At 38.7% G+C, this 25,232-nt stretch overlaps 1 protein-coding gene across 7 annotated transcripts in view; it reads left to right on the plus strand.

The window, feature by feature from the left end:
- The window catches only part of mctp1a (multiple C2 domains, transmembrane 1a), an 890,372-nt gene that overhangs the window by 377,306 nt on the left and 487,834 nt on the right, over positions 1 to 25,232 (plus strand). For all 7 annotated transcript variants that reach the window (XM_051929433.1, XM_051929436.1, XM_051929434.1 and 4 more), the window contains exons 3-4: positions 9,643 to 9,785; positions 24,484 to 24,563. In XM_051929433.1, coding sequence (XP_051785393.1) covers positions 9,643 to 9,785; positions 24,484 to 24,563 — 223 coding nt within the window. The remainder of the gene's footprint in view (positions 1 to 9,642; positions 9,786 to 24,483; positions 24,564 to 25,232) is intronic.

The following is a 25,232-nucleotide window of genomic DNA, read 5'->3' on the forward strand; positions in this document are numbered from 1 at the left end:
ATTAAGTTTAATAGCTTTGGTACTGATGTCAAGAATGATTGATTTTTTAGTACAAACTTTTGGCACGTTTGTTTGACCATGTCTCTTCTCTTGAACTCTTTACTCTGTCTCCTGCCAGCATGCTCCATTTGGCAAAATAGTTTTGTTATTGGACCAGGTAGTTTTTAACAGATCCCCTCTCCATTAAGTGATTTTTGTAGGCTTAAGGCTTTTGAGGGTAGACATCTGGAGGCTTACCTGAAGTATTCGGGCCTCTTTGGGCTTTGTGGGCTGGAATTAGAACTTAACCCTTATCTTTAAATAGATAAATAATACTGTAAATAAACCAATGTCTGTGGGTGCATTTAAACAAAAGATTTGCTAATAAAGACATGTCATTGAGTTAATGAGACAGATGGGCCTGATGTGTTCTGGAATTCATTTCTAGTTGGGTTTGTAGGAAGACAGCGAAACAAGCATATCATGTTAAGAGTTCTGTTGATCCCTGTTATTCTTCCTCAACTTTGTTAAAATTGAAATCCAACTTAATATGTGAATGTTGTTGTAAAGGACAATAGAAATGATGATTTTAGTCAGTATTATGTCTTTGATGTCCTAGGGTGGAGTGGTGACTCTGAGGCTAGGGATATGCACTGGCAATGGGAAGGTTGCAGGTTCGAATCCAGTAAACACCAAAAGTGACTCTACTTCGTTGGGTCTTTGAGCATGGCCCTTAACTTGCAATTGCTCTGTCCTGGGTATGATGTTAATCTGCATGTAGGCCCTCCAACCTGCAGGGAAAAACCTGGTGGCAGAATTGGCACTCCAGACACCATAAAAAAAAAACTCACATTGGTTCCATTCCATCTGAACTAGTGGTGCTGAGGTGTCACCTGTTGCATGGCTGCACTCGGGTCCTAATCTGGGGTCCTGAGTTGGTTTGTCATGTGGTGGGTGTGGTAATGTGCTGTATCAATGCATACTACTAACCTCTCTGTCTCAATGTCCTTGATGAAAAGGCTGATCCAGAAGGTGGACAAATTCTTATTCTTATGGCTTGTCTTCACTGTGAGGTCTACTCCTTACTTGGAGCTGAGTTTGAATGTATTATGGATTCTGCTCTTTTAAACTTAAATTGAATTTTCAACCATCACCTGCAAAAGACTAAACTCCAGACAGTAATGTATGACATTTGTCACTGGTGCACTAAAATGTGTGCAAGGCACACTAACCACCGTTTTCTTAGCAGCACAATCTTTAAGAATAGTGGGAAATATATAGTAACTGTTTCAATACAGTCTCATTTGTCATAGTTTCAGCAACATTTGGAAGGGAAGTAGTGTCTTAAAAAACCGGCATCTCTTCCTTGTAGATTCAAGTTGAACTTGTTTAGAGAAACAAAAATGTCAGAATCATACAGGAGACTTAACAACAACATTTATTTATGTAGCACATTTTCATACAAATGATGTAGCTCAAAGTGCTTTACATGATGAAAAAAGACAAAATAAATAAGAAAATAGAATTAGGAAACACTAATTAACATAAAGTAAAAGTAAGGTCCGATGGCCAGGGAGGACTGAAAAAACAAAAAAGACTCCAGACGGCTGGAGGAAAAAAAATAAAATCTGCAGGGGTTCCAATGCCACGACACCTCTCAGCCACCTCTAGGCATTCTACCGAACATAAATGACCTCACAATCAGTCCTCATTGTATTCAGGGTTCACATGGAAGAACTTGATGATGACGGTCATGTGGACTTCTGGCCTTTAATCCATCAATGTGGGGACAGGGCAGGCCAAAGACTATTCATTATTTTTTCACAGGACAAAGGGATCCCCAGAGATAGACAAGCAACCACAACAACGGAACTGAGTGTGCTACCTACCAAGAAAAAATTAAATCCTGGAGGATTTCACAAAAACTTTTTTTTTTTTTTTAATTTGGCTTAGTAAGCTATTCACATGCAAATTAGGATGCACTGCCTATATGTGTTTTATGTGCCGAATGACTGAACTGCAAAGACATTTATTGATTTGTTATGCTGATCTCAAAGACAAGCCTTTGCTATTTTTTTCCAAAGGGATGGAAAAGACATGAAAAGGTCAGATTAGGAATTCAACAGAAATCTTGCCTCCTATAGCACACTACACTTAGCCTCCTACACAATATGATGTGACATAGACAAGGAGGAAAGCTATACACAGTGTAGTAGACATTTTAATTTTACCTTCAGAGAAAGTTATGGTTGAAACAATCAAAGACAAAAAGCCAGCAGAAAAACATAGTGCCACTAAGCAGTAACGCAGCGTCTCATCGGAGCAGTGACTTTGCAATTTGGAGGAACATCTGTTATTTCAGCTGAAAGCAGCGGGATTTTTTGCAATATTACTGTATGAATGCACAAACAACACATTGTGTATGACTTTACTGGCAAATTATTAGTCTGTTTGTTAAGCATCTTCTGTGTTACTTTACATTACCTACCAGTATGACAGAAGCACAGATTGTTGAGGAATTAAAAAGATATGTCGCAAAATGCATATTGGATGAGTATAAGTGCAAAGAAACAACTATAGTAATGGCATCTTTAAAGGGATTAAGGAGACAGCTAGTCGGGATGAACTACTGTTTGTATTCATCATTAAACCCTGACCTCAAAAGGCATGGAACCTGAGCATGAGGTGCTAAACCCACAACTTTTGTAATTGAAATACACGCACTTGCTTTTTCATTCAAATGTATGGTGGCTATCAAATTGGAGGGTTAAAGAAGAGTGCATGAAGTGAGAAATGAAGTATATGCATTCCTTTAAAAGAAAAATGTTAATCTGGCTAAATTATTCAGAGAAATGACTATTAAGAAATAACAAATGTTCCTCCAAATTGCAAAGTCACTACTCCGATGAGACGCTGTGTTACTGCTCAGTGGCCCTATGTTTTTCTGCTGGCTTTTTGTCTTTGATTGTTTCAACCATAACTTTCTCTGAAGGTAAAATTAAAATGTCTACTACACTGTGTATAGCTTTCCTCCTTGTCTATGTCACATCATATTGCGTAGGAGGCTAAGTGTAGTGTGCTATAGGAGGCAATTCCCAATCTGACCTTTTCATGTCTTTTCCATCCCTTTGGAAAAAAATAGCAAAGGCTTGCCTTTGAGATCAGAATAACAAATCAATAAATGTCTTTGCAGTTCAGTCATTCGGCACATAAAACACATATAGGCAGTGCACCCTAATTTGCAGGTGAATAGCTTACTAAGCCAAATTAAAAAAAAATAATAATAGTTTTTGTGAAATCCTCCAGGATTTAATTTTTTCTTGGTAGGTAGCACACTCAGTATGATCCGTTGTTGTGGTTGCTTGTCTATCTCTGGGGATCCCTTTGTCCTGTGAAAAAATAATGAATAGTCTTTGGCCTGCTCATTTTTAACTTGAGTGAAGTGGTTTGATTTCCACAGTCAGTCTCTATTATCTTACATCTTTTTGCTTTCTTCTGCAGTAGCTGGCTCTCAGTTGCATTTGGTGTTAAAAAAAAGATTGCATAATTTGTAGGATAAAAGCATAATGAAGTATGCTTACATGAGCTATATTTATATATTCTTGTTTGTGCAAGGCCAGTAATACATTGGATCAAATTTATGTGAAAGATACATCAAGCTGCCTATAAACACAGTAAATATTTATATTCTTTGCCCTTGTTTAAAGTTTGTGCTTTGCACCTGAATGATTGCAACGTATGGTTTGAAAATCAACCTCCATTATGCCAGAAATTCAAAGAGCATTAGCCTAGGCCAGTGGTTCTTAAGTTTGGTGTCACCAAAAGACCCGTTGCCAGTGACACCAGATCATTTGTGATGCACTCAGTAGCATCATTCTATGTTTTTGTGTGCGTTTTGCTTTAATATTACATACATTTTAGATGCAAAGGTTTATTAACCTCTTTAGCATTATGTTTACCTTTAATTTACAAGAAAAAATGTTATTATGGGCGGCACGGTGGCGCAGTGGGTAGCGCTGCTGCCTCGCAGTTGGGAGATCTGGGGACCTGGGTTCGATTCCCGGGTCCTCCCTGCGTGGAGTTTGCATGTTCTCCCCGTGTCTGCGTGGGTTTCCTCCGGGCACTCCGGTTTCCTCCCACATTCCAAAGACTTGCAGGTTAGGTGGATTGGTGATTCTAAATTGGCCCTAGTGTGTGCTTGGTGTGTGGGGTGTGTTTGTGTGTGTCCTGCGGTGGGTTGGCACCCTGCCTGGGATTGGTTCCTGCCTTGTGCCCTGTGTTGGCTGGGATTGGCTCCAGCAGACCCCCGTGACCCTGTGTTCGGATTCAGCGGGTTGGAAAATGGATGGATGGAAATGTTATTATGTGTAGCAGAGACATGTAATGTAAATAACAAAATGCCAAAAGAAATACAATAGAAAAGGTATGTCGAGTGTCCATTGTTGTACTGATTCAGATTTTGTGAACATCCTTCATGTGATGATATGTTTTGAAATATTTATTGTGAGATGTCAGGAATGTGTGCAATTGATCACATCTCACATGTCTAGGCTGAGTGCTGAACAATTGGGGTTTATACTGGTAGATGAGAGAGTTGCCAGCTTCGATTTACAAGAATTTAAAACATGGTAATCCACAATAATATTGTCTTCAAAAAACAGTATTTACTGTACTGTAATAGTCACACTCATTGTGAAGTGAGCATTACTTATCCTAACACCCACGCCTAGATGGTAACTGGAAGGATGAGACTGGGAAGTACAGCTTGCCAAAAATCAACAAAAGAGGTGTCTTCATTGTAGAAAATAGGAGAACAAAAGTACAAAAAAATAACATAGTCAAACTGCAGCTCCCTCTCTGGGCCTAATTATACATTTTTGATATCTTTGGTCTACACTTCCACTTAAGCACAACTCCAGTCATGGGTTTGTCTTCTGTCTTTATTTACTCTGGCATCCCACTAGTCAAGTGGTTGCCTGCACTACTGTTCCCAATTGTACCCTCAACTGGCTTCTAACTTGGTCGTAACTTTAAACCCTTTGCTGGGATCACATGCAATAATTTGTCAAAATAACATCTCAGTCAAGGCACCTCTGTAACTGCATAAGAGATATTGGACCAGAGGTGTCGTTGTCCTGACAGAGCCCCTCACTACTCTACTGCTACTGCTACTGTACATTCAGTGTCATAGAAGCTTTGGACGTAACGTGGGGTGCCAACCCTGCACAGGATGCCAATTTAATGAACAGCATACCCATACACACACACACACACACAGAGGACCAATTTAAAGTTTATCAATCAATTTATTATAAACTTCTTTAAAGTGTGGGAGGAATGTTTGGGTATTCAAAGAATAACATTCAAAGAAACAAGGACAATGTACCGGTACATAAACTACACAAACTGTGATCAGAGGGAGATTTGAATTGAGTTCTGGTGTTAGGCAGACGTTCAAGCCACTAGCTACAAATACTGTCTCATACCATACTTTTGTAAGTAGTTTTGTCAGTCATCCAAGCCTGTCTTAAAAATATTAATGAGGAAATGCATGTGATTATGGGGGAAACATGCAATAACCACACAAGATGCATCTCAAGTTGTGTCAACTCTATCCTTTGCTGTAAGATGAGGCTTTTAATTCAAGAAATCCATTATTAAACTTTAAGATGTCATCCTTTTTATCAAACCATAGGGCCTGAACTCCATGAACTTCATTCTGATGAGTTTCTTTATTGCTGATAACAGGAGGCAAACCTGCACAGAAAAGCTAACACACAAAGAGGCAGAAATCCTGTGCGGATATTTGTAGGATAAAAACAGCTTCAGGTCATGTGAACATTTATGCATCAGCTTTATTAATGTTAAAGTAAAATTTTGTCATTTTGAAATTAACTTTCCATCACTAAGGCCTTTATATTTGTTGAAATATGTCAATTGTCTCTTAGGACACGTAAAGCAAATATCCAGGAAAGACCTTTACTCTTTCTTTGGTTATGACTTTTCTGCAATGAATATTTTGGCAAGCAAAATAAATAAATAAATAAAATAAAATAAACACATTTAATAAGAGAGAGCTGAATAAACTTGATAAATATTACTGAGAACTGCTCACTTGCACTTTCAGACTTCTCAAAAATATATAGTTCAGGCTCGGACAGTAGTTCTGAATAAATTTTAAAAAAAATTAAAAATTAGTGAGCTTGTTTTTCACTTTAGACCCTGTACTGTACATTTTTTTTTTCATTTTACCTGTGCATGTGTGGCTTTCTAAGCATTTGCCACTTGAAAATAAAAATTGTTTTTTAACTTGAAAGAATGTAAAAATTCTATAAATTAAAAAAATTCTATACATTTAAATATATAAATGCCAGGTGTCTCCTGTGGCTGCGCCCATGTAGTAGTAAAACAGGACAAACCTTAAAAATCAATAGACGCTGGCACTGTATCTGATCGTGTTCAGGTCTCATGACAGGGTGTCCCCTGCGTGGGGAGAAAAGCACGTGGCCTTGATATCTGTGGTAATCAGCAGCTACCCTCTGAAACACACGCAGCTCTGATCTCTCTCTCAAAAACGTCAAACGTTACTCCTTAACAATCTGTAGATGATAATGTCTGATGAACAGACAGGTATTGCTACCTAAGTGGATGCAAGGTACACTCCAACATGTGGTGAGAGGTAGACCGACTCAAATGGAGGCCAGCACATGAGGAGTGAGGACCCCCCCCTCAGCCTGCAGCCCCTCTATTTCATTCACGCAAATAAATTGGTACCGTAAGCTAACTGTGATACTTAGAGTAATGAGAGAAGTTGCAAAATCAACTGAAATGTTCAAGCAAATTATAGAAAAAAACCTGATCTAAATCATATGAAAAGTGGACAGACAGACAGACAGACAGACATTGAATTTTATATATATATATATATATATAGGGTGGCACGGTGGCGCAGTGGTAGCGCTGCTGCCTCGCAGTTAGGAGACCCGGGTTCGCTTCCCGGGTCCACCCTGCGTGGAGTTTGCATGTTCTCCCTGTGTCTGCGTGGGTTTCCTCCGGGAGCTCCGGTTTCCTCCCACAGTCCAAAGACATGCAGGTTAGGTGGATTGGCGATTCTAAATTGGCCCTAGTGTGTGCTTGGTGTGTGGGTGTGTTTGTGTGTGTCCTGCGGTGGGTTGGCACCCTGCCCGGGATTGGTTCCCTGCCTTGTGCCCTGTGTTGGCTGGGATTGGCTCCAGCAGATCCCCGTGACCCTGTGTTCGGATTCAGCGGGTTGGAAAATGGATGGATGGATGGATATATATATATATATATATATCTATAAAATTTGTGAATTAGGTGAATTAAGAATGAACAGGTCTGCTGCCCAAAGATAGATAGATAGCCCTACACAGTGCACCAGTTCAGTACAAGGACCCAATCTCACACATGCGTACACCCACGCACACACACACACACATGCATACACACACACTCACACTGCGGTCAGTTTATAGCTTCCAATTAACCCACCCTATATATATTTGAGTATATGGGAGGAAACCCCACACAGGGAGAGCATGCAAACTTTTGTTGACAACAACCAGGGTCAGGATTCAAACTCACAGTGCAGGATTCATGAACAGCATTTACCATTGCACTACTTGCCAAGTACGTATATCTGTAGTATCAGGCATTGCCTGGGTATATGTGTATGACGGGTCAAGGTAAGAAAGCAAAATATGGGTCTTTTCTGAAATTCAGCATTGCTAAACGCAACTTACCTTGAGAGAAAAAGACATACTCTTAGACAAAAGCTGTAATCCAGCTGGGCAATTAAATTTTATCTAGATTAGATTGTGGTCTTAGTTGAGATTGCGCTTTGACAGGTGCAAATATTAGGTCTCTGTGGTAATGCTATCCTCCCATCTTTCTCCTACTGACTGATGGGAACTGTAGTCCCCAAATCAGTGCTAGGTTTTGGATTGCCCCCCTCCCATTACAGTCTTTCTTTCTTATGCAATGCACATGCAAAATTTTGTGAAAATAGTTAAACCGTTTCTGTATGATTGGTGGCAAATCTTTCAATTTTATAAAGGCATAGTATAATTCATATACATATATATTGTATATATTATATGGGCACATGACAAGAGACCTCATTCATTCATCATATTTGTAAAGCCTCATTCTAGTTATAGGGCTATGGGGACAAGATAAGCATAGGTCATAAAGCAGGATATAACCTTAGAAATGCAGCTGATCCATCTTATGATAGATAGATAGATAGATAGATAGATAGATAGATAGATAGATAGATAGATAGATAGATAGATAGATAGATAGATAGATAGATAGATAGATAGATAGATAGATAGATAGATAGATAGATAGATAGATAGATAGATAGATAGATAGATAGATAGATAGATAGATAGATAGATAGATAGATAGAAACTTTATTAATCCCAAGGGGAAATTCACATACACCAGCAGCAGCATACTGATAAAGACAATATTAAATTAAAGAGTGATAACAATGCAGGTATACAAACAGACAATAATTTTGTATAATGTTAACGTTTACCCCCCACCACCCACCCCCGGGTGGAATTGAAGAGTCGCATAGTGTGAGGGAGGAACGATCTCCTCAGTCTGTCAGTGGAGCAGGACAGTGACAGCAGTCTGTCGTTGAAGCTGCTCCTCTGTCTGGAGATGATACTGTTTAGTGGATGCAGTGGATTCTCCATGATTGACATGAGCCTGCTCAGCGCCCGTCACTCTGCCACGGATGTCAAACTGTCCAGCTCCGTGCCTACAATAGGTCTTGCCTTCCTCACCAGTTTGACCTTGCGTGAGGCGTTCCTCTTCTTTATGCTGCCTCCCCAGCACACCACCGCGTAGAAGAGGGCACTCGCCACAACCGTCTGATAGAACATCTGCAGCATCTTATTGCAGATGTTGAAGGACGCCAGCCTTCTAAGGAAGTATAGTCGGCTCTGTCCTCTCTTGCACAGAGCATCAGTATTGGCAGTCCAGTCCAATTTATCATCCAGCTGCACTCCCAGGTGTTTATAGGTCTGCACCTATGCCCATGCACAGACTCATACAAGGTCAGACAAGGGCAGTTCCTTGAGGTTTTATGTTTTAAGAATATTAAAGCCTTCATATTATCACTGTTCATTTTTTAAACCTACCTTTTACACTACAGGGTTTTGGAGAGATTGAGTCTACATTAGCAGCTTCATTTGGAGGATATAAATGAATCCCATATCAGATTACTCTATATTACATTAGAGATTAAATTATAGATCTTTATCGTCAAGAGCATAGTGAAAATCTTGTGCCACAGTTGCAATGATGTATAAAAAACTCAGTAAATAAGAAATACGTTCATCACAGGGCTCACTCTCATAAATGTCCACACTCACTCATACAAGGCCAATTTTGAAATCCTAATTAACCCACCCCGCATGCCCTTTTGAATGTGATTGATAACCTGAGTACCCTGAGAAAACCCAATGAAAGAGCATGCAAACTCCACATAGACTGCAATGATGATCAAATCCCCATTTCACTGGACCAGTTACCTAGTAGCACTAATCGCCTTGCCACCCTGTGGTCCAGTAAGTCTAGCCTGCTTCTGGTTTATGCTTCTCACTTAACATTTTTTTATTGTTTTTACAGGGACAAGTGACCCCTACGTTAAGTTTAAGATAGCTGGAAAGGAAGTTTTTAGAAGTAGGATAATACACAAGAACCTCAATCCTGTATGGGACGAGAAAGTTAGCCTTCTAATTGAAAACCTCAAGGAGCCTCTCTATGTGAAGGTATGTATGATTTAAAAGTTAATTTGTGGTCTTTATTATATCTCTAATTACACTGAAAGAGCTGGTCCCCTCTTCTTTTTATAGAGTGTTTTATATGTTTTATTTTGATTCTTCCTCTATCTTCATTAGAATATAGAAATTGATAACAATCTGTCTGAAAAAAATACAATTTTCTGTGTTGTTTGAAATTGTTTTAATAACCTGCATCATTCACCTACAATTTATTATTCGATATCTGATGTTATTTCATTTAAATCAAGTAACAGTTTCCTAGTACTGTATGTCATTAAATGGTGTCACATAAATAACTAAGAGATCCTGTAGTCAAGAATCCTCTCTTATGGCTTGTTGTCTCTGTACACGATGGGGTCATAGTGATTTTAACTAATACACTTCCAGACAGTCGGACTTCCAAGGTAAGCTTTGCCAAAGATAAGGAGTGTATCAGAAAACCAAATATGAAAGTTGGCAACCATAAATGTTTTAAGTGCAGTAAATGAAGTAAAATATTTATAACGTCAGTGGTTTCTGATTATAGGTAGTACAAGAAAGAATCTGCAAAAGCAAAAGAGGAAAAGTTTAGCATACCAGTAGGGATGATATTTACAGGTGGGATGTCTTTTACAGAATAAATGTACAATCACACTGTTAACTGACACTACTGTACACACCTGTCTGTATTCTCTCAGTTCTTAATCAGATAACTATTTTGGTCTGCAGTGAAGTTCTAAAGGTGGACCAATGAACTACAGCATGAAGGTTAACCATCTCTTGTGACACTGTCAATTTGTTTGGTGACCTTGCTCTTGGCATCAGTATTAAAGATTAATATGGTGTGGAGGCAGAATGTTTGAATACATATAAAGAGCTATGGATTAATTGACATGTTTCATGTGGTAGTGCAACAGATACTGCTAATACCTCACAATATTAAAGCATAGAGCTCACAACTGTAAAACACTAGTGTGATTTAATAAAATACCAGTGTTGCTTTTCTGAATCATGCCTCTTGATTAATAACAAATACACATTGATATGTTTGGACTTGGACACTTATTCTAAATAAAGCATTTGGCACTAATCTCATTGCTAAGGCACAGATTGCTTGCTGTTCCTATTTCATCTCCACCTCTATGACGTTATTGTTAGAAAAGAAGTTTTAAAAAAATGTGTGGAAATTCTGTGTCTGATGTGTTCTTATCTTTAATAATACTGGGCAACAGATTTATTATTGAAATTATCAATAACCAAAATTCCCAAGCTTTCAAGTTGAAAAGATTAAAAAGACAAATGTTTCACATCTGCTGAATAGAATTATGTAAGATGGAGAGATAACAATCATTAGGTGTCACTGAACTGCACAATGAAGGCTTGCTTTGGTGGTCAAGCAGTTAATAAAAGTTGGTAGTACTTGGTTTAGTTGCCATCAGTGTCGTAATATGTTTTCAGTCCTGCTGTTAACAATATTAGAATTTATTTTAAAATTTGTGCTTGGATTAATAAAATTGATTACAAAAGGTCATCAGATCGATTCACTCATATTTCTGAAGCCTTAAATACAGTGTTATTCCCATTAATATTGATTGGATTAATGAGGTCAAAGTATGAGTAGATGGATGAATGGATATACAGTATATATATATATATATATATATATATATATATATATATATATATATATATATATATATATATATATATATATATTGTGGTGGATTGCCGGCTTTTTTCTCCGGCCCTCACCCCCAGGCCGCCAGGAAGAGCTCTCCCAGCAGCGTGGACATGCCCCGAGTTCCAGCAGGGCCTCATGGACTATGTAGTTTTTATACACAGCCCTGCTGGATACCTTGGGGGCCACCAGGCGTCGCTGTAGGGGGGCTCGTAGGCTCGCATGTGCCCTATAACCCGGGAGTACGTCACGGTCACGTGACAGGAAGAAACGATGTGCTCCCGGGTTGAAGAAAAGGACTGTTTACCCTGACCCGGAAGGGAAAAGGAACTGTGGACTGTTGAATGGGAACACCTCCGGGTCAGGGTGTATAAAAGGACTCTGGGAAGCCCAGTAGACTGAGCTGAGCTGGGAGGTAGGGTGGCAAAGTGTCTGGGCGAGGAGGATTGGTTTGTTGGAAAGTTTGATTTATATGAATGGGGTGTGGAGAGTGCTTTGTGCACGGTATTCTTATAAAATAAAGAATACTTATACTTTTACCTGGTGTTCAGAGTGGTACCTGAGGGTTCAAGAGGTGGACAAAGCCTCTATCTGTCACAATATATATATATATATATACTGTATATAAGAGAAACACACTGAATTATCTATCTATCTATCTATCTATCTATCTATCTATCTATCTATCTATCTATCTATCTATCTATCTATCTATCTATCTATCTATCTATCTATCTATCTATCTATCTATAAACTGCTGAAAAAAATTAAAGGAACACTTTGAAAACACATCAGATCTCAATGGGAAAAAAATCATGCTGGATATCTATACTGATAAGGACTGGGTAATGTGTTAAGAATGAAAGGATGCCACTTTGTTTGATGAAGATGAAAATTATCAAAGAGAAAAAATGTGGCAAGCTAGTCCATTTTGCTGAAATTTCATTGCAGCAACTCAAAATCGTACTCAGTAGTTTGTATGGACCCCATGTGCTTGTATGCATGCCTGACAATGTCGGGGCATGCTCCTAATTAGAGGACGGATGGTGTCCTGGAGGATCTCCTCCCAGATCTGGACCAGGGCATCACTGAGATCCTGGACAGTCTGAGGTGCAACCTGGTGGCATTGAATGGACCGAAACATAATGTTCCAGAGGTGTTCTATGGGATTTAGGTCAGGCGAGCGTGGGGGCCAGTCAGTGGCATCAATTTCTTCATCCTCCAGGAACTGCCTACATACTCTTGCCATGTAAGGCATGGCATTGTTGTGCACCAGGCAGTATCCGGGTCCCACTTCACCACCATAGTGTTTGACAATGGGTCCAAGGATTTCATCCCGATACCTAATGACAGTCAAGGTGCCATTGCCTAGCCTGTAGAGGTCTGTGCATCCCTCCATGGATATGCCTCCCCAGACCATCACTGACTCATGACAAAACCGGTCATGCTGAACGATGTTGCAGGCTGAATAATGTTCTCCACGGCTTCTCCAGACCCTTTCACATCTGTCACATGTGCTCAGGGTGATCCTGCTCTCATCTGTGAAAAGCACAGGGTGCCAGTGGTGGACCTGCCAATTCTGGTATTCTACGGCAAATGCCAATCGAGCTCCATGGTGCCGTGCAGTGAGCACAGGGCCCACTAGAGGATGTAAGGCCCTCAGGTCACCCTCATGAAGTCTGTTTCTGATTGTTTGGTCAGAGACATTCACACCAGTGGCCTGCTGGAGGTCATTTTGTAGGGCTCTGACAGTGCTCATCCTGTTCCTCCTTGCCCAAAGGTGCAGATACCAGTCCTGTTCATGGGTTAAGGATCTTCTACCTCCCTGTCCAGCTCTCCTACAGTAACTGCCTGTCTCTTGTATCTCCTCAATGCCCTTGAGAGTGTGCTGGGAGACAAAGCAAACCTTCTGGCAATGGTATGTATTGATGTGCCATCTTGGAGAAGTTGGACTACCTGTGCAACCTCTGCAGGCTCCTGGTATCCAGGTACTACCGGTAGTGACACTTACCATAGCCAAATGCAAAACTAGTGAAAAAACAGTCAGAAAAGATGAAGAAGGAAAAATGTCAGTGGCCTCCACCTGTTAAACCATTCCTGTTTTGGGGGTCGTCTCATTGTTGCCCCTCTAGTGCACCTGTTGTTAATTTCATTAACACCAAAGCAGCTGAAACTGATTAACAACCCCCTTGGCTTCTTAACTGACCAGGTCAATATCCCAGAAGTTTCATTGACTTGATGCTATACTCTGATTAAAAAGTGTTCCTTTAATTTTTTTGAGCAGTATATATACTGTATATTTATAGATGTGTAAATAATTATAGATAGATAGATATAGATGGATAAATAATTCAGTGTGTTTGTCTTGGAGACAGCTGTTTGAGAAGCAATGCCGTCATTTAAAAAAAATCAAATACGTTTGTCTCCTGTATTGTTCTCTTATTCAACATTTCCTTATCATTTAAAAGCTTACAGAATTATGAGCTTTTACCACCACCATGTGGTTACTTATGGCAAAGCAATATATGCTGGGATTTAGTTATATTTATAGATAGATAAGACATGAAATGTATATTACAGATCAATTTTATGCATACCATTAGATAGATAGATAGATAGATAGATAGATAGATAGATAGATAGATAGATAGATAGATAGATAGATAGATAGATAGATATCTAACTTATTGGTTTTTTTTTAGCAGAGAATATCATTCAAATGATTGGTAACCCTGTGGTGAGCTGGCGCCCTGCCCAGGGTTTGTTTCCTGCCTTGCGCCCTGTGTTGGCTGGGATTGGCTCCAGCAGACCCCCGTGACCCTGTAGTTAGGATATAGCGGGTTGGATAATGGATGGATGGATGATTTGTAACCAAGGGCAGATTAATGGTCATCAGTCTTTCACTTTTTTTCTCTGTTTTTCTTTGATTTCTTTCCAAATATTTTATTAAATCAGATTTTACTTCATGGTGAACACTCATGGTTGTAATTGAGACCAAGCTAAGGGTGAATTGCTTTGTCCTTTGCCATTTACATCTTTGTTATTTAGCAGATGGTTAAGAACAGAAAAATAATTAAAATAGAGAATGCACCTCTTTAAGACTAAAATGAGTTTTTAAGGGCTGGTCATTTTAACAAGAACGTTAACTAAAATAAAGTGCAAAAAATGTTGCCTGAGGAACAATTGGCTTCTTATTAAGATTTTGGATTGGAACAAAACCTGCAGCCACTGTGACCATTAAGGACTTAACTCAAGGACCGCAATATGCGATATTTTCTGACCCAGACCACGATTTTGGTCCAGACTGTAAATTTAAGTATAAAGTGTCCTCTAATTGAAATTAATTCAACAAAGTGTTAAATACAGTCTACAACATCTATGACATCAGTCTAATAAGCTTATCTTTGACACATCCATTCCAAGATATTCATCATGTGTACTAATAAAATGAGTTACTTTTTTCATTCTAACAGAAGGTGCATGCAACCAACACTATAACCAAATGAAGGACATTTTCAATACAAAAAATGATTGGAAATAAAAAAGACTGATACTGTAAATAATGTACTAAGCCCATTTACTGTCACACAGGGGGATGTAACTGATTGTATGACTGGGGGGCCTCCTAGGACCTAAGTTTGAGAAGCCATTGTGCCCTCATTACAGTTGTTAATTGAATTCATCATTTAGTTCGACAAGTTGTTCCTGCTTTCTTTTACCTACATTACTGGGAAAATACCAACTAGAATCTTTAATGGACTAAAATAACATTAGTTCTCTTTCTTTTTTATTTCCTAGATTTTTTCAATATACATTTTCTTTTATTAACATATCGTGTCAGTTTGTTGCCTTGGTTGCATGGAATTTAGTATGGGATTTACAACAGCCCTGCTAATATTTGTGATGAGCCAAAGCTATGTCACAGCCAGGGTTTCGTCCCTGGCTTAAAAAGTTTCCTTTTTATTTAATCTAGTTAACTGGTAAGACTTATTTTCTAAATAGTATTATTTTTTACGTTGCTTGTATTGTGTGTTGATGAGTATTTTATTTAATAATTATATTGTGCTTACAACATTTTGTTGTATTTATTTTTTAATTCATGTTCCTTGTTTTTTTTATTTGCAGAAGATGTTGCAGATGTAACGGCTACTTCAGTATTGTATTTTTTATATTACAGAAATCGACTTGTATTTTATAAATTATAGAGCTCTTAAGGCTTATTTTGAACCACACAGAAACTTCTTTGTTTAAATTACTGCATTGGGCTTTCTCTGTTTTTCTTGCATGTAACTTTATTTTATTTACTAAGAAATTATTTGTAACATTTTTCAGTGTACTGGAGTATACTATATAGGTTATAGTGTGTATTATAAGAATTCTACCCTGGTTCGGTTGCTGTCTGTGCAGTTTGTACATTTCCTCTCCAGTTTCTCTCACATCCAAAGATGATTACAGTAATCCCTCGCTATATCGCGCTTCGCCTTTCGCGGCTTCACTCCATCGCGGATTTTATATGTAAGCATATTTAAATATATATCGCGGATTTTTTGCTGGTTCGCGGATTTCTGCCGACAATGGGTCTTTTAATTTCTGGTACATGCTTCCTCAGTTGGTTTGCCCAGTTGATTTCATACAAGGGACGCTATTGGCAGATGGCTGAGAAGCTACCCGGCTTACTTTTCTCTCTCTCTCTTGCGCTGACTCTCTCTGATCCTGACGTAGGGGGTGTGAGCAGGGGGGCTGTTCACACACCTAGACAATACGGACGCTCGTCTAAAAATGCTGAGAGATTATCTTCACGTTGCTACCTTCTGTGTGCAGCTGCTTCCTGAAGCGACATGCTACAAGGTGCTTCGCATACTTAAAAGCTCAAAGGGCACGTATTGATTTTTCTCTGTCTCTCTCTCTCTCTCCCTGCTCCTGACAGAGGGGGTGTGAGCTGCCGCCTTCAACAGCTTTGTGCTGCGGTGCTTCGCATACTTAAAAGCCAAACAGCCCTATTGATTTGTTTGCTTCACTCCTTTGAAGAGGAAGATATGTTTGCATTCTTTTAATTGTGAGACGGAACTGTCATCTCTGTCTTGTCATGGAGCACAGTTTAAACTTTTGAAAAAGAGACAAATGTTTGTTTGCAGTGTTTGAATAACGTTCCTGTCTCTCTACAACCTCCTGTGTTTCTGCACAAATCTGTGACCCAAGCATGACAATATAAAAATAACCATATAAACATATGGTTTCTACTTCGCGGATTTTCTTATTTCGCGGGTGGCTCTGGAACGCAACCCCCGCGATGGAGGGGGGATTACTGTAGTTAACAATAGAATCCCTGAAGCCTACGAAAAAACTCATAATCCTGGCCCACCTTAAATTCCTTTGCACCTCTCCTTCAGCGTCTTTTGTTTTGTAAATGCATTGATCAGCGCAAACAGCAAGCAGCCTGCTGTCCATTCTCCTGCCTTGACTGAGCTCAGCTCGCGGGGAAAAAGTTCTCCCTGCTCAAGCCAAGGCTCCTTACCTGTGTGTGATTTACCTGGAGTTGTATAGGATAAATAATACAGTATATATCATTATTTGGAATACATGCATTTCATGTGTGTTCTTTGTCTACAAAGATCTGGTTAAGTGTATGATGAAAGGAAATGCAAGAAATGCAAGAAATGCTGAAGACATACCTAAAGCAGAAACTTTTCCATGTTATACTAATAATGACATAAAGTGGATATTGTGTCAAGACTTTAGTCCAAATATCAAATAAACACGTGCTTTTATTCAAGAATATAACCAAAGTATAAAAAAAAGAAAAATCATTCAATTTACATGTTGCTGTCAATGAGTTACAAACCCAAACTCAAATGGCAAATGACAGAAAACTAATACGTATTCCTGGATGGTGAAGAGGTATAAACTGCTGCCTTATAACCGGCACTCCACGTTTTGAGTAGTGAGCTGCTATTATTATTACTATGATATAATAAAACATATATTTGATCTGAGTCTGTAACACCCGGTGTAAACTTTGGCTACTTGTAAAAGTTAGACCTTTTTTTTTAATTATATTATTTTTTTATTTATATATTTTTTAATTATATATTTTCTTTTCTCAGTAACATTTACGTGGTACAACAAACTTGCCTCTCCCTCTCAGAGTTGATGGCATTTATCTCCATTCTTTTCATAAGAGCAATACTGTGGCTGATGCCTGCTCAGAACTATTTGTTGTACCGGCAATCAAAGATACGATTTCCTATGACCACTATCAGACTGGACAAAGGCAGGACTACAGCTTCTTCACAGCACCTTCGCTGGCTAATAGACTGCTGCACTCTGCTTGGCACCATTTGTAAAATGGGACTTCCACCTGCGGCTATGTTAGTCACCTGTTAGTCACTTTAGTACGTGAACAATTCACCACGCTAGTGTTTAGAAATGGCAGTGTCATGCTGACGGTGTAGTTGTCTGTGCAGAGTTTGTACAGTTTCTCCCACATCCAAAGAGGCTCAGTTAAGGTTAACTGGCTCAGAATAAGTAAACGTGTATTTATGCATGTGTGTGCCTGAGTGTTCCTTGTAATGTGCTTGTTGCCCCTCTTGCTTGATGCTACTAGGATAAGTTGCATCTCCCCGACACCTTGACTTGGGAAAACTTTCTGCAGAAAAAGAGTGAGCAAATGGATGTATAATTGGACAGTGTCACCAGGGTACTTGTGCTGCCTGTGCTTACTTACATTTTATACTTGGAAATGTAGATTTAGAAAAAGGATGAAAGGTATTATAAACACACACTTTCAATGGCAGGAGATTTTAATTGTATGCCAAACTCTGATTTACATTGGTTATCTAAAACTTGATTGACAAACTTTCTCAAGTGTTACAACACCTTGGGTCCATAGAGTTTTCTCCTTACATATAGTGCAAACAAAGTGAAACATTCATTCTCTCAAAATCTGCAGGGATGGCCCTACTTTTCTTATTCTAGAACTGAAGTCATTATACTTCACTAACACAAGTCTCAATTGGTGACTCAACCTATTAATACTAGCTGACAAATATTTCTTAAAAGCATTTGTACACATATTGATATTTTCATAGAGACCAACATATCTTCACAGATATCTGTAGGAGTACTCTGTGAAAACACACAGACTATATTTGAGGGGACAAATCATTTCATGTGTTTGACATAGAATTACATTACAAATTAGAAGAGTATTAGTTCTAATTACTGAGACATCTTAAATTAATCAGATATATGCAACATCTCCCAGTGGTCTGCATTTTAAAGACCAGGGATCCCCAAACTTTTCCATGCCAGTGGTCCCCTAACCATCACCATCCAAAAAATGACATATCCCACATGTCAATAATAAACTGCTATACAGACCTACTATCTTTTAAGTGCATGTAACAAAACTATATAAAACAAGGCACTTTCCTATGGGACAAAGAGGCTCATTAATAAAAATAAGTTAGACTCACCCTAGGCTTAGTGAGACCTTTGGCTCTTGCACAATTTGTCCACTCTGGGCTGCAGCTGGCTTAGTTGCAATCTCAGATCATTTTCCATGTTTAGATGTGCTCTGTTTTTGGTTTTCAGTACTTTCATTGCAAAAAAATCTGCCTCACACAGGTATGTTGTTGCAAATGGTAAGAGGTATTGGATGTTTTTTTCGCTCAATGCTCGGTATTTATTTCTGAGATTGCTCCAAAATTCTGAAAATGAAATGGCAGAGAATTGCATTTTCAAACTTCCATCATTGGCTATTTCAATTAATTCCTCTTGTGACCTCAAATCAAGAAAATCCTCTTCAGACTCAAATGGATTTCTGATTTAGTTTAAAAGATGATCGTCCAGTTCAGGAAATAGTCACTAAAGTATACCTTCATATGTGTCAGATGTGACAATAGGCAGGATTATGTCTGCAGGCACACTGGACGTTCCAAGCTCCTGGTGAAGGAGCAGGATCATTATAGTATTTCCTTCATTTAGCTTTTTCTCCCAAAGTCCAATTTCTTGTATAAACAGACAAACTTTATCTGGCAAATTAAGTATACTGTGATCACGGCCCTGCATGCTCTGATTCAAGGTATTTAAAAGTTGAAATATGTTGGCCAAATACACAAGCTTCAGAACCCATGAATGGTAGTCAAAACAGCTGGAAAACTGAGAGAAATGTATGCAGTTCAATGCAGAGATAAAACACTTGTCACAAAAATTCCCTGCGAGACAGCCACTGGACATCAGAATGCAGCAGAAGGCTTTCAAAACTGGTGCCTATGTCACTGCACAGTTTGGCAAACAGCTTGTGTTTAAAGGGACGTGCTTTGATACTTTTTTTTTTTGGGTTCTTTATTTCGCCTTATACAATTTCTTGTATTAGGAATTTGTTTGTTTTCGCATACCCCTTGGGGTCAGAGCGCAGGGTCAGCCATTGTACAGTGCCCCTGGAGCAATTGAAGGTTGAGGGCCTTGCTCAAGGGCCCAGCAGAGTCGGATCTCTTTTGGCAGAGACGGGGATTTGAACCGGCAACCTTTAGGATACCAGCACAGATCCTTAGCCTCAGAGCCACCACTCCACCCATTTACAACTTTAACAAAGTCAAGAAGCACTTGTTGCAATTCATCTTCCATTGTTTTAGCGACAAGTGCTTCTCTGTAAAGCATACATTGTGTATCCATGGCATCTGGAGAGCTGACCTTTATTAATGTGATGGCTCCATTATGCTTGCCTTTCATGGCAGCGGCACCATCCATACAGGCACCCATGCAATAACACCAGTCAATTAAATGTACCTGCATGAATGTGCCCAAAATTTGAAATATGTCTTGACTTGTTATCCTCCCCTAAATTTCTTTGCAGAAATAAAGCTCCTCAACAAACTTTCCATCTCCTATAAATCTGACATAGACAATAAGCTGTGCTGCATTAGCTACGTCTGTGCTTTCGTCTAACTGGAACACAAACCAAGAGCTGCTTTTTACCTTTTCCAGTAATTGGTCTGTTAAATTCTCATCCATGTCAGCTATGTGTCTACACAGAGTGTTGTCTGACAAAGGGACAGTGTCAGTTTTACAGGAAGCTTCATCCCCAAACAATTTCCAAACTATCTATTTAGTCACCAGTAATATCAGATCTTCTCCAGCTGTGTGAGCTTTCATCGCACGGACAATGCGATACGATGCCAAAAAGGACGCCTTCAGTGCCCTCTCTGAAACCATTGCTTGCTGTGTGAAAGTGCTCACTTGTTTCACAAGCAATGCTGCTTTCCTTTGGAAAAAGTCAACATTTCCCAGCATCAGCTGGATGCTTTTGTTCTAGATGTCTTTTCAAGTTAGATGTTCGTTTGACAGAATTTCCTGACAAAGAATGCATTTAGCATAATGAAGTCCGTCTTTTTTCTTAGCCAGCACAAATCAGAATTCTGTTAATGGAGCTTCATACTTTCAAGATTTAGATTTTGCTGTAGAATATGACTCATCTATCTCATGTTATATATAACAATCTATTTCTCTGTGTTGTCAAGACAAAAGAGATAATTGTCCTGCCCATAACCTGCTCAAAATCAACGGTTTAGATGTGAAGATTGTTAGGAGTACCAAGTTCCTCGGTGTGCACATAACTGATGGATGCATAACACCTCATCACTAATCAAGAAAGCCCAGCAGAGACTACACTTCCTGGGGCGGCTGAAGCAAGCAAGTCTTCCCCCTTCCATCCTCACCATGTTCTACAAAGGCACCATTGAGAATGTTCTGACAAGCTGCATCACTGTCTGGTATGGCAACTGCAACATATCCGACCGCAAGCGCCTGCAAAGGATAGTGAAGACAGCAGAGAACATTATTGGGGTTCATCTATTTCACTACAGGACATATTTTACAAACGCAGTGCCCGCAAGGCCTGCAGCATTGTGCAGGACCCCTTACACCCCTCACATGGACTTTCACACTTCTGTAATCCAAGAGAAGATATTGCAGCATCAGAGCCAGGTCTGCCAAGCTGCAGGATAGTTTTTACCCCCAAGCTGTCAGACTCCTTAAAACCATGCTGCCCCCTGGGATCTTCCACACTGCCTCAACCACCTCTAAAAACAGAACTTTTATACATGCAAGCCACTTTCCTGCAAATACTAGTGGGCATGTAGAAAAGAACTGAAAATCTCTGCTGACCTTTAAGTATTTTGCACACTGCACTTTGATATTATTTGATATCCTTCTGATGTGAAACATTCTGACCTGTCATTGTTTACACATGTCTTAAACAACTATTATTATACGCTGATAATTGCTGTATTATCTATATCTATTATTTATTTATTATATTACATATTTATTGACTATATTTATGTATCTAGATTGCATAATACAATACAGTGCATCAATGTTCATATTGCTTACAACACGTCAATATTGCTGCTACTTCTTTGTCTTGTCTTTGCACAATGTTTTGTCTTGTTTGTGTTTTAATTTTTAATTTAAATTTAAATTTTAATTCTATTTTTAATTTAATTTTACTTTTTTATTTGCACTTCATGTTGTTACAATGTGGACCCTGAGCTTCACAATTTCATTTATCTGTATACTTGTGTATGGTTGAGATGACAATGAAGTTTGCTTTGACTTTGACTTGATATAATAAGTTTAAAGCAGAACTACAAGATGGGTTTTCTGCAGAATGTTTCCTTTTTAAAAACGGTCCATCATTACGTATGTTTTAGCATTTGACACACTATGCCTAGCTTGCGGTGAACCTCTTTAACTCCACAATGTAATGTGTGTACGTCTACAGTAGCCTTCAGCTAACATTTGAAAAACATGTTTATTAATAGGCATAATTGGCAAGTGCAGTAATGTAGTGATGATGATATTAAAATACTAGGTGAATTAGATAAATGATTTATTATTTACAACTTTTTAAATAATAAAATTGTATGACTTTTATTTTCCCCATTTTGCCACAGACCCCCTGACATATCACTGCGGACCCCCAGGGGCCCGCTGACCCCAGGTTGGGAACCACTTGTTTAGTCCAAAAGAGAAACCAACATTCTTAGGCCACACAATTTTCAGAGAGAGAAGGCTGGTAAATTTATAGCTCAACATATACTGTATATGAAGGAAGTTTAGAACACAACTCCACAAACTACAATAATAATGCAGCTGAAACTAAAGTTACTGAACACAAAGTACCATGTTTAAGAGCTACTTTAAAACTATAACAAACCATCAGAGTGTAATAAGAGAGGTTCATGCAGATGAAATACGAGATAAAACAGAAACTGTATCTTGATTCACACCACTTAGAGGTGTTGGATAAACCATTGAGGTGCTCTGCAATTTAAGATTCCATTAATTACTTACATAATTACAGCATAAACAAAAAAAACTTAAATGAGCTCTTTAATTGTCAGCAATGTTTAAGGATACCAGTGAAGATAACAGTCTACCAAAACTCTTAGGTATATCTCACTTACTGTGTTTCCAAAGAAGAAGAACAACGTGAGACCAATATCTCTGTTAAGCAATGATGCCAACAATCTTGTGAAAGTTTTAACAAAATGAATAGCAAAGGTGCTGCCTTCTGTAATATCACAAGATCAGACTTCAGTTTGCTAAAGGTAGACATCTATTATCTAATCTTTAACTATTGTTTAGTGTAATATATCCATATGCAGTACCCAAAGATCTTGCTATATCTGAATGATTAAAAAGCTTTGAGAAAATGGATGGGGATATTTGTTGTCGGGCGGCACGGTGGCGCAGTGGGTAGCGCTGCTGCCTCGCAGTTGGGAGATCTGGGGACCTGGGTTCGATTCCCGGGTCCTCCCTGCGTGGAGTTTGCATGTTCTCCCCGTGTCTGCGTGGGTTTCCTCTGGGGGCTCCGGTTTCCTCCCACAGTCCAAAGACATGCAGGTTAGGTGGATTGGCGATTCTAAATTGGCCCTAGTGTGTGCTTGGTGTGTGGGTGTGTTTGTGTGTGTCCTGCGGTGGGTTGGCACCCTGCCCAGGATTGTTTCCTGCCTTGTACCCTGTGTTGGCTGGGATTGGCTCCAGCAGACCCCCGTGACCCTGTGTTCGGATTCAGCGGGTTGGAGAATGGATGGATATTTGTTGTCTGTGCTACTCAGTATGTAATACTGTATGCGCATGGATTAAATTATTATTCTCTGTTTTCTGAATTAAACTGAATAATAATGTACTGTTTGAAATGCCTTAAGTTTAAACTTGGTCACTTTCTTCTGGCTGTATGAAAACAGTTGAAATACTGTATATAGGAGATATTATCAGATTTAATTTTTGCAATCTGATGGAAAGATCATCAAAGAAGAAGTTAAAAGATGTTTTTGTGGTTTGTGGTGAGTCCTGACCTGGGGGGTTGTTTATTTGCACCTTTTGTACTTTGATTCTTCAGAATTTTCTAGGATATTATATTATATCTTTATTTGTGTTAATTATCCTGTAGGATTATCATTGATGGTAGACGGGTAAGATCTTTGATTTAGTAACTGGTCTCAATTTTTTAAAATTAATTTTTAAGTAGCCTCTGGGTACTATATAAGGTTCACTCAGCTACTGCATTCTTGTAGTGACATTAAGGCTCCGTAACCTTCAGGTGTTTCACTTTTGGCTTTGCTTTTTACGGATTTATTTTTTTGGAAGTAATTGCACTACACTGGCCACTGAAGCACATAAGCACTGCAATACAGCTCCTTTGACTTGGGTATCTGGCCTAATTTTTTGATGAAGTTACATGTTCTTTCATTGTACTCATGAATGCTTTCTCCAGCTTCTTTCTTCATCCCAAAGATACTGTATGCAGGTTTGTTTAATTGACAAGTCTATAGATCCTCAAGTTTGCTATGTGGGAAATGTATCCTTGCTTTCAGACAAGGTGTGATCTCTGCCTTCAAGCACATGATTCTTAGAAGTATTCTTCATAAACAATGTTTTTTTAAAATGGATGAATGAATTGTATATATCCAGGTTATATTACTTGAATATTACTAGTAATCCTTTTCTTTGGTGTGACAGGTTTATGATTATGACTTTGGACTGCAAGATGATTTTATGGGATCAGCATACCTGCGACTTGAGTCTTTGGAGCAGAAAAGGTAAAATGCATTTATGGTTTCCATTGTCTTTTGTCATTTTTGTTACTCAGAATTCTTTTTGGTTAAAATGAGACAACTGGAATTTACTCTGTATTCAGAAGTACATCAATGTGTCCGACTTTAATATTCTGAATATAGCCTTCACTTTTCAGTTACAAACTTATGGGTACACTCTGAGTAATCATTCTTAATAATAATAATAATAATAGTAATTCTTTGCATTTATATAGCGGTTTTCTTACTACTCAAAGTGCTCATTCTTAATCTTTTTAAAGTATATTCTTGATAAGAATTTGCTTACCTACAAACTTACTCACTCACTTGATTTTACTTAATTATTACTTGTGAAGTTTCTACTTTCAAATCTTTCAATTTGCATTATAATGATCTAATACAGTATAATTAATTATGCTAATTGAGTATGGGAAAGAAAAGTTTGGTGGCACAGTGGATAGCATAGCTTCGATGTTCTTGGTTTCTTCTCCTACCCTGTTACCCTGAGACTTGTCACATTCTTATACACATTTTCATGAGTTTTCCTGCAGGTACTCTGGTTTTTTATTCACATCCTAAACACAGGTCTGTTTTAGGTTAACTGGAAACTCTAAATTGACCACAGCAGTGTGTGTTTGCATAGACACACTGTATGATATATTGGCACCCTGCCCA

Source organism: Erpetoichthys calabaricus, chromosome 7, assembly GCF_900747795.2.
Source record: "Erpetoichthys calabaricus chromosome 7, fErpCal1.3, whole genome shotgun sequence".
In the NCBI taxonomy this organism is placed as follows: Eukaryota; Metazoa; Chordata; class Cladistia; order Polypteriformes; family Polypteridae; genus Erpetoichthys; species Erpetoichthys calabaricus.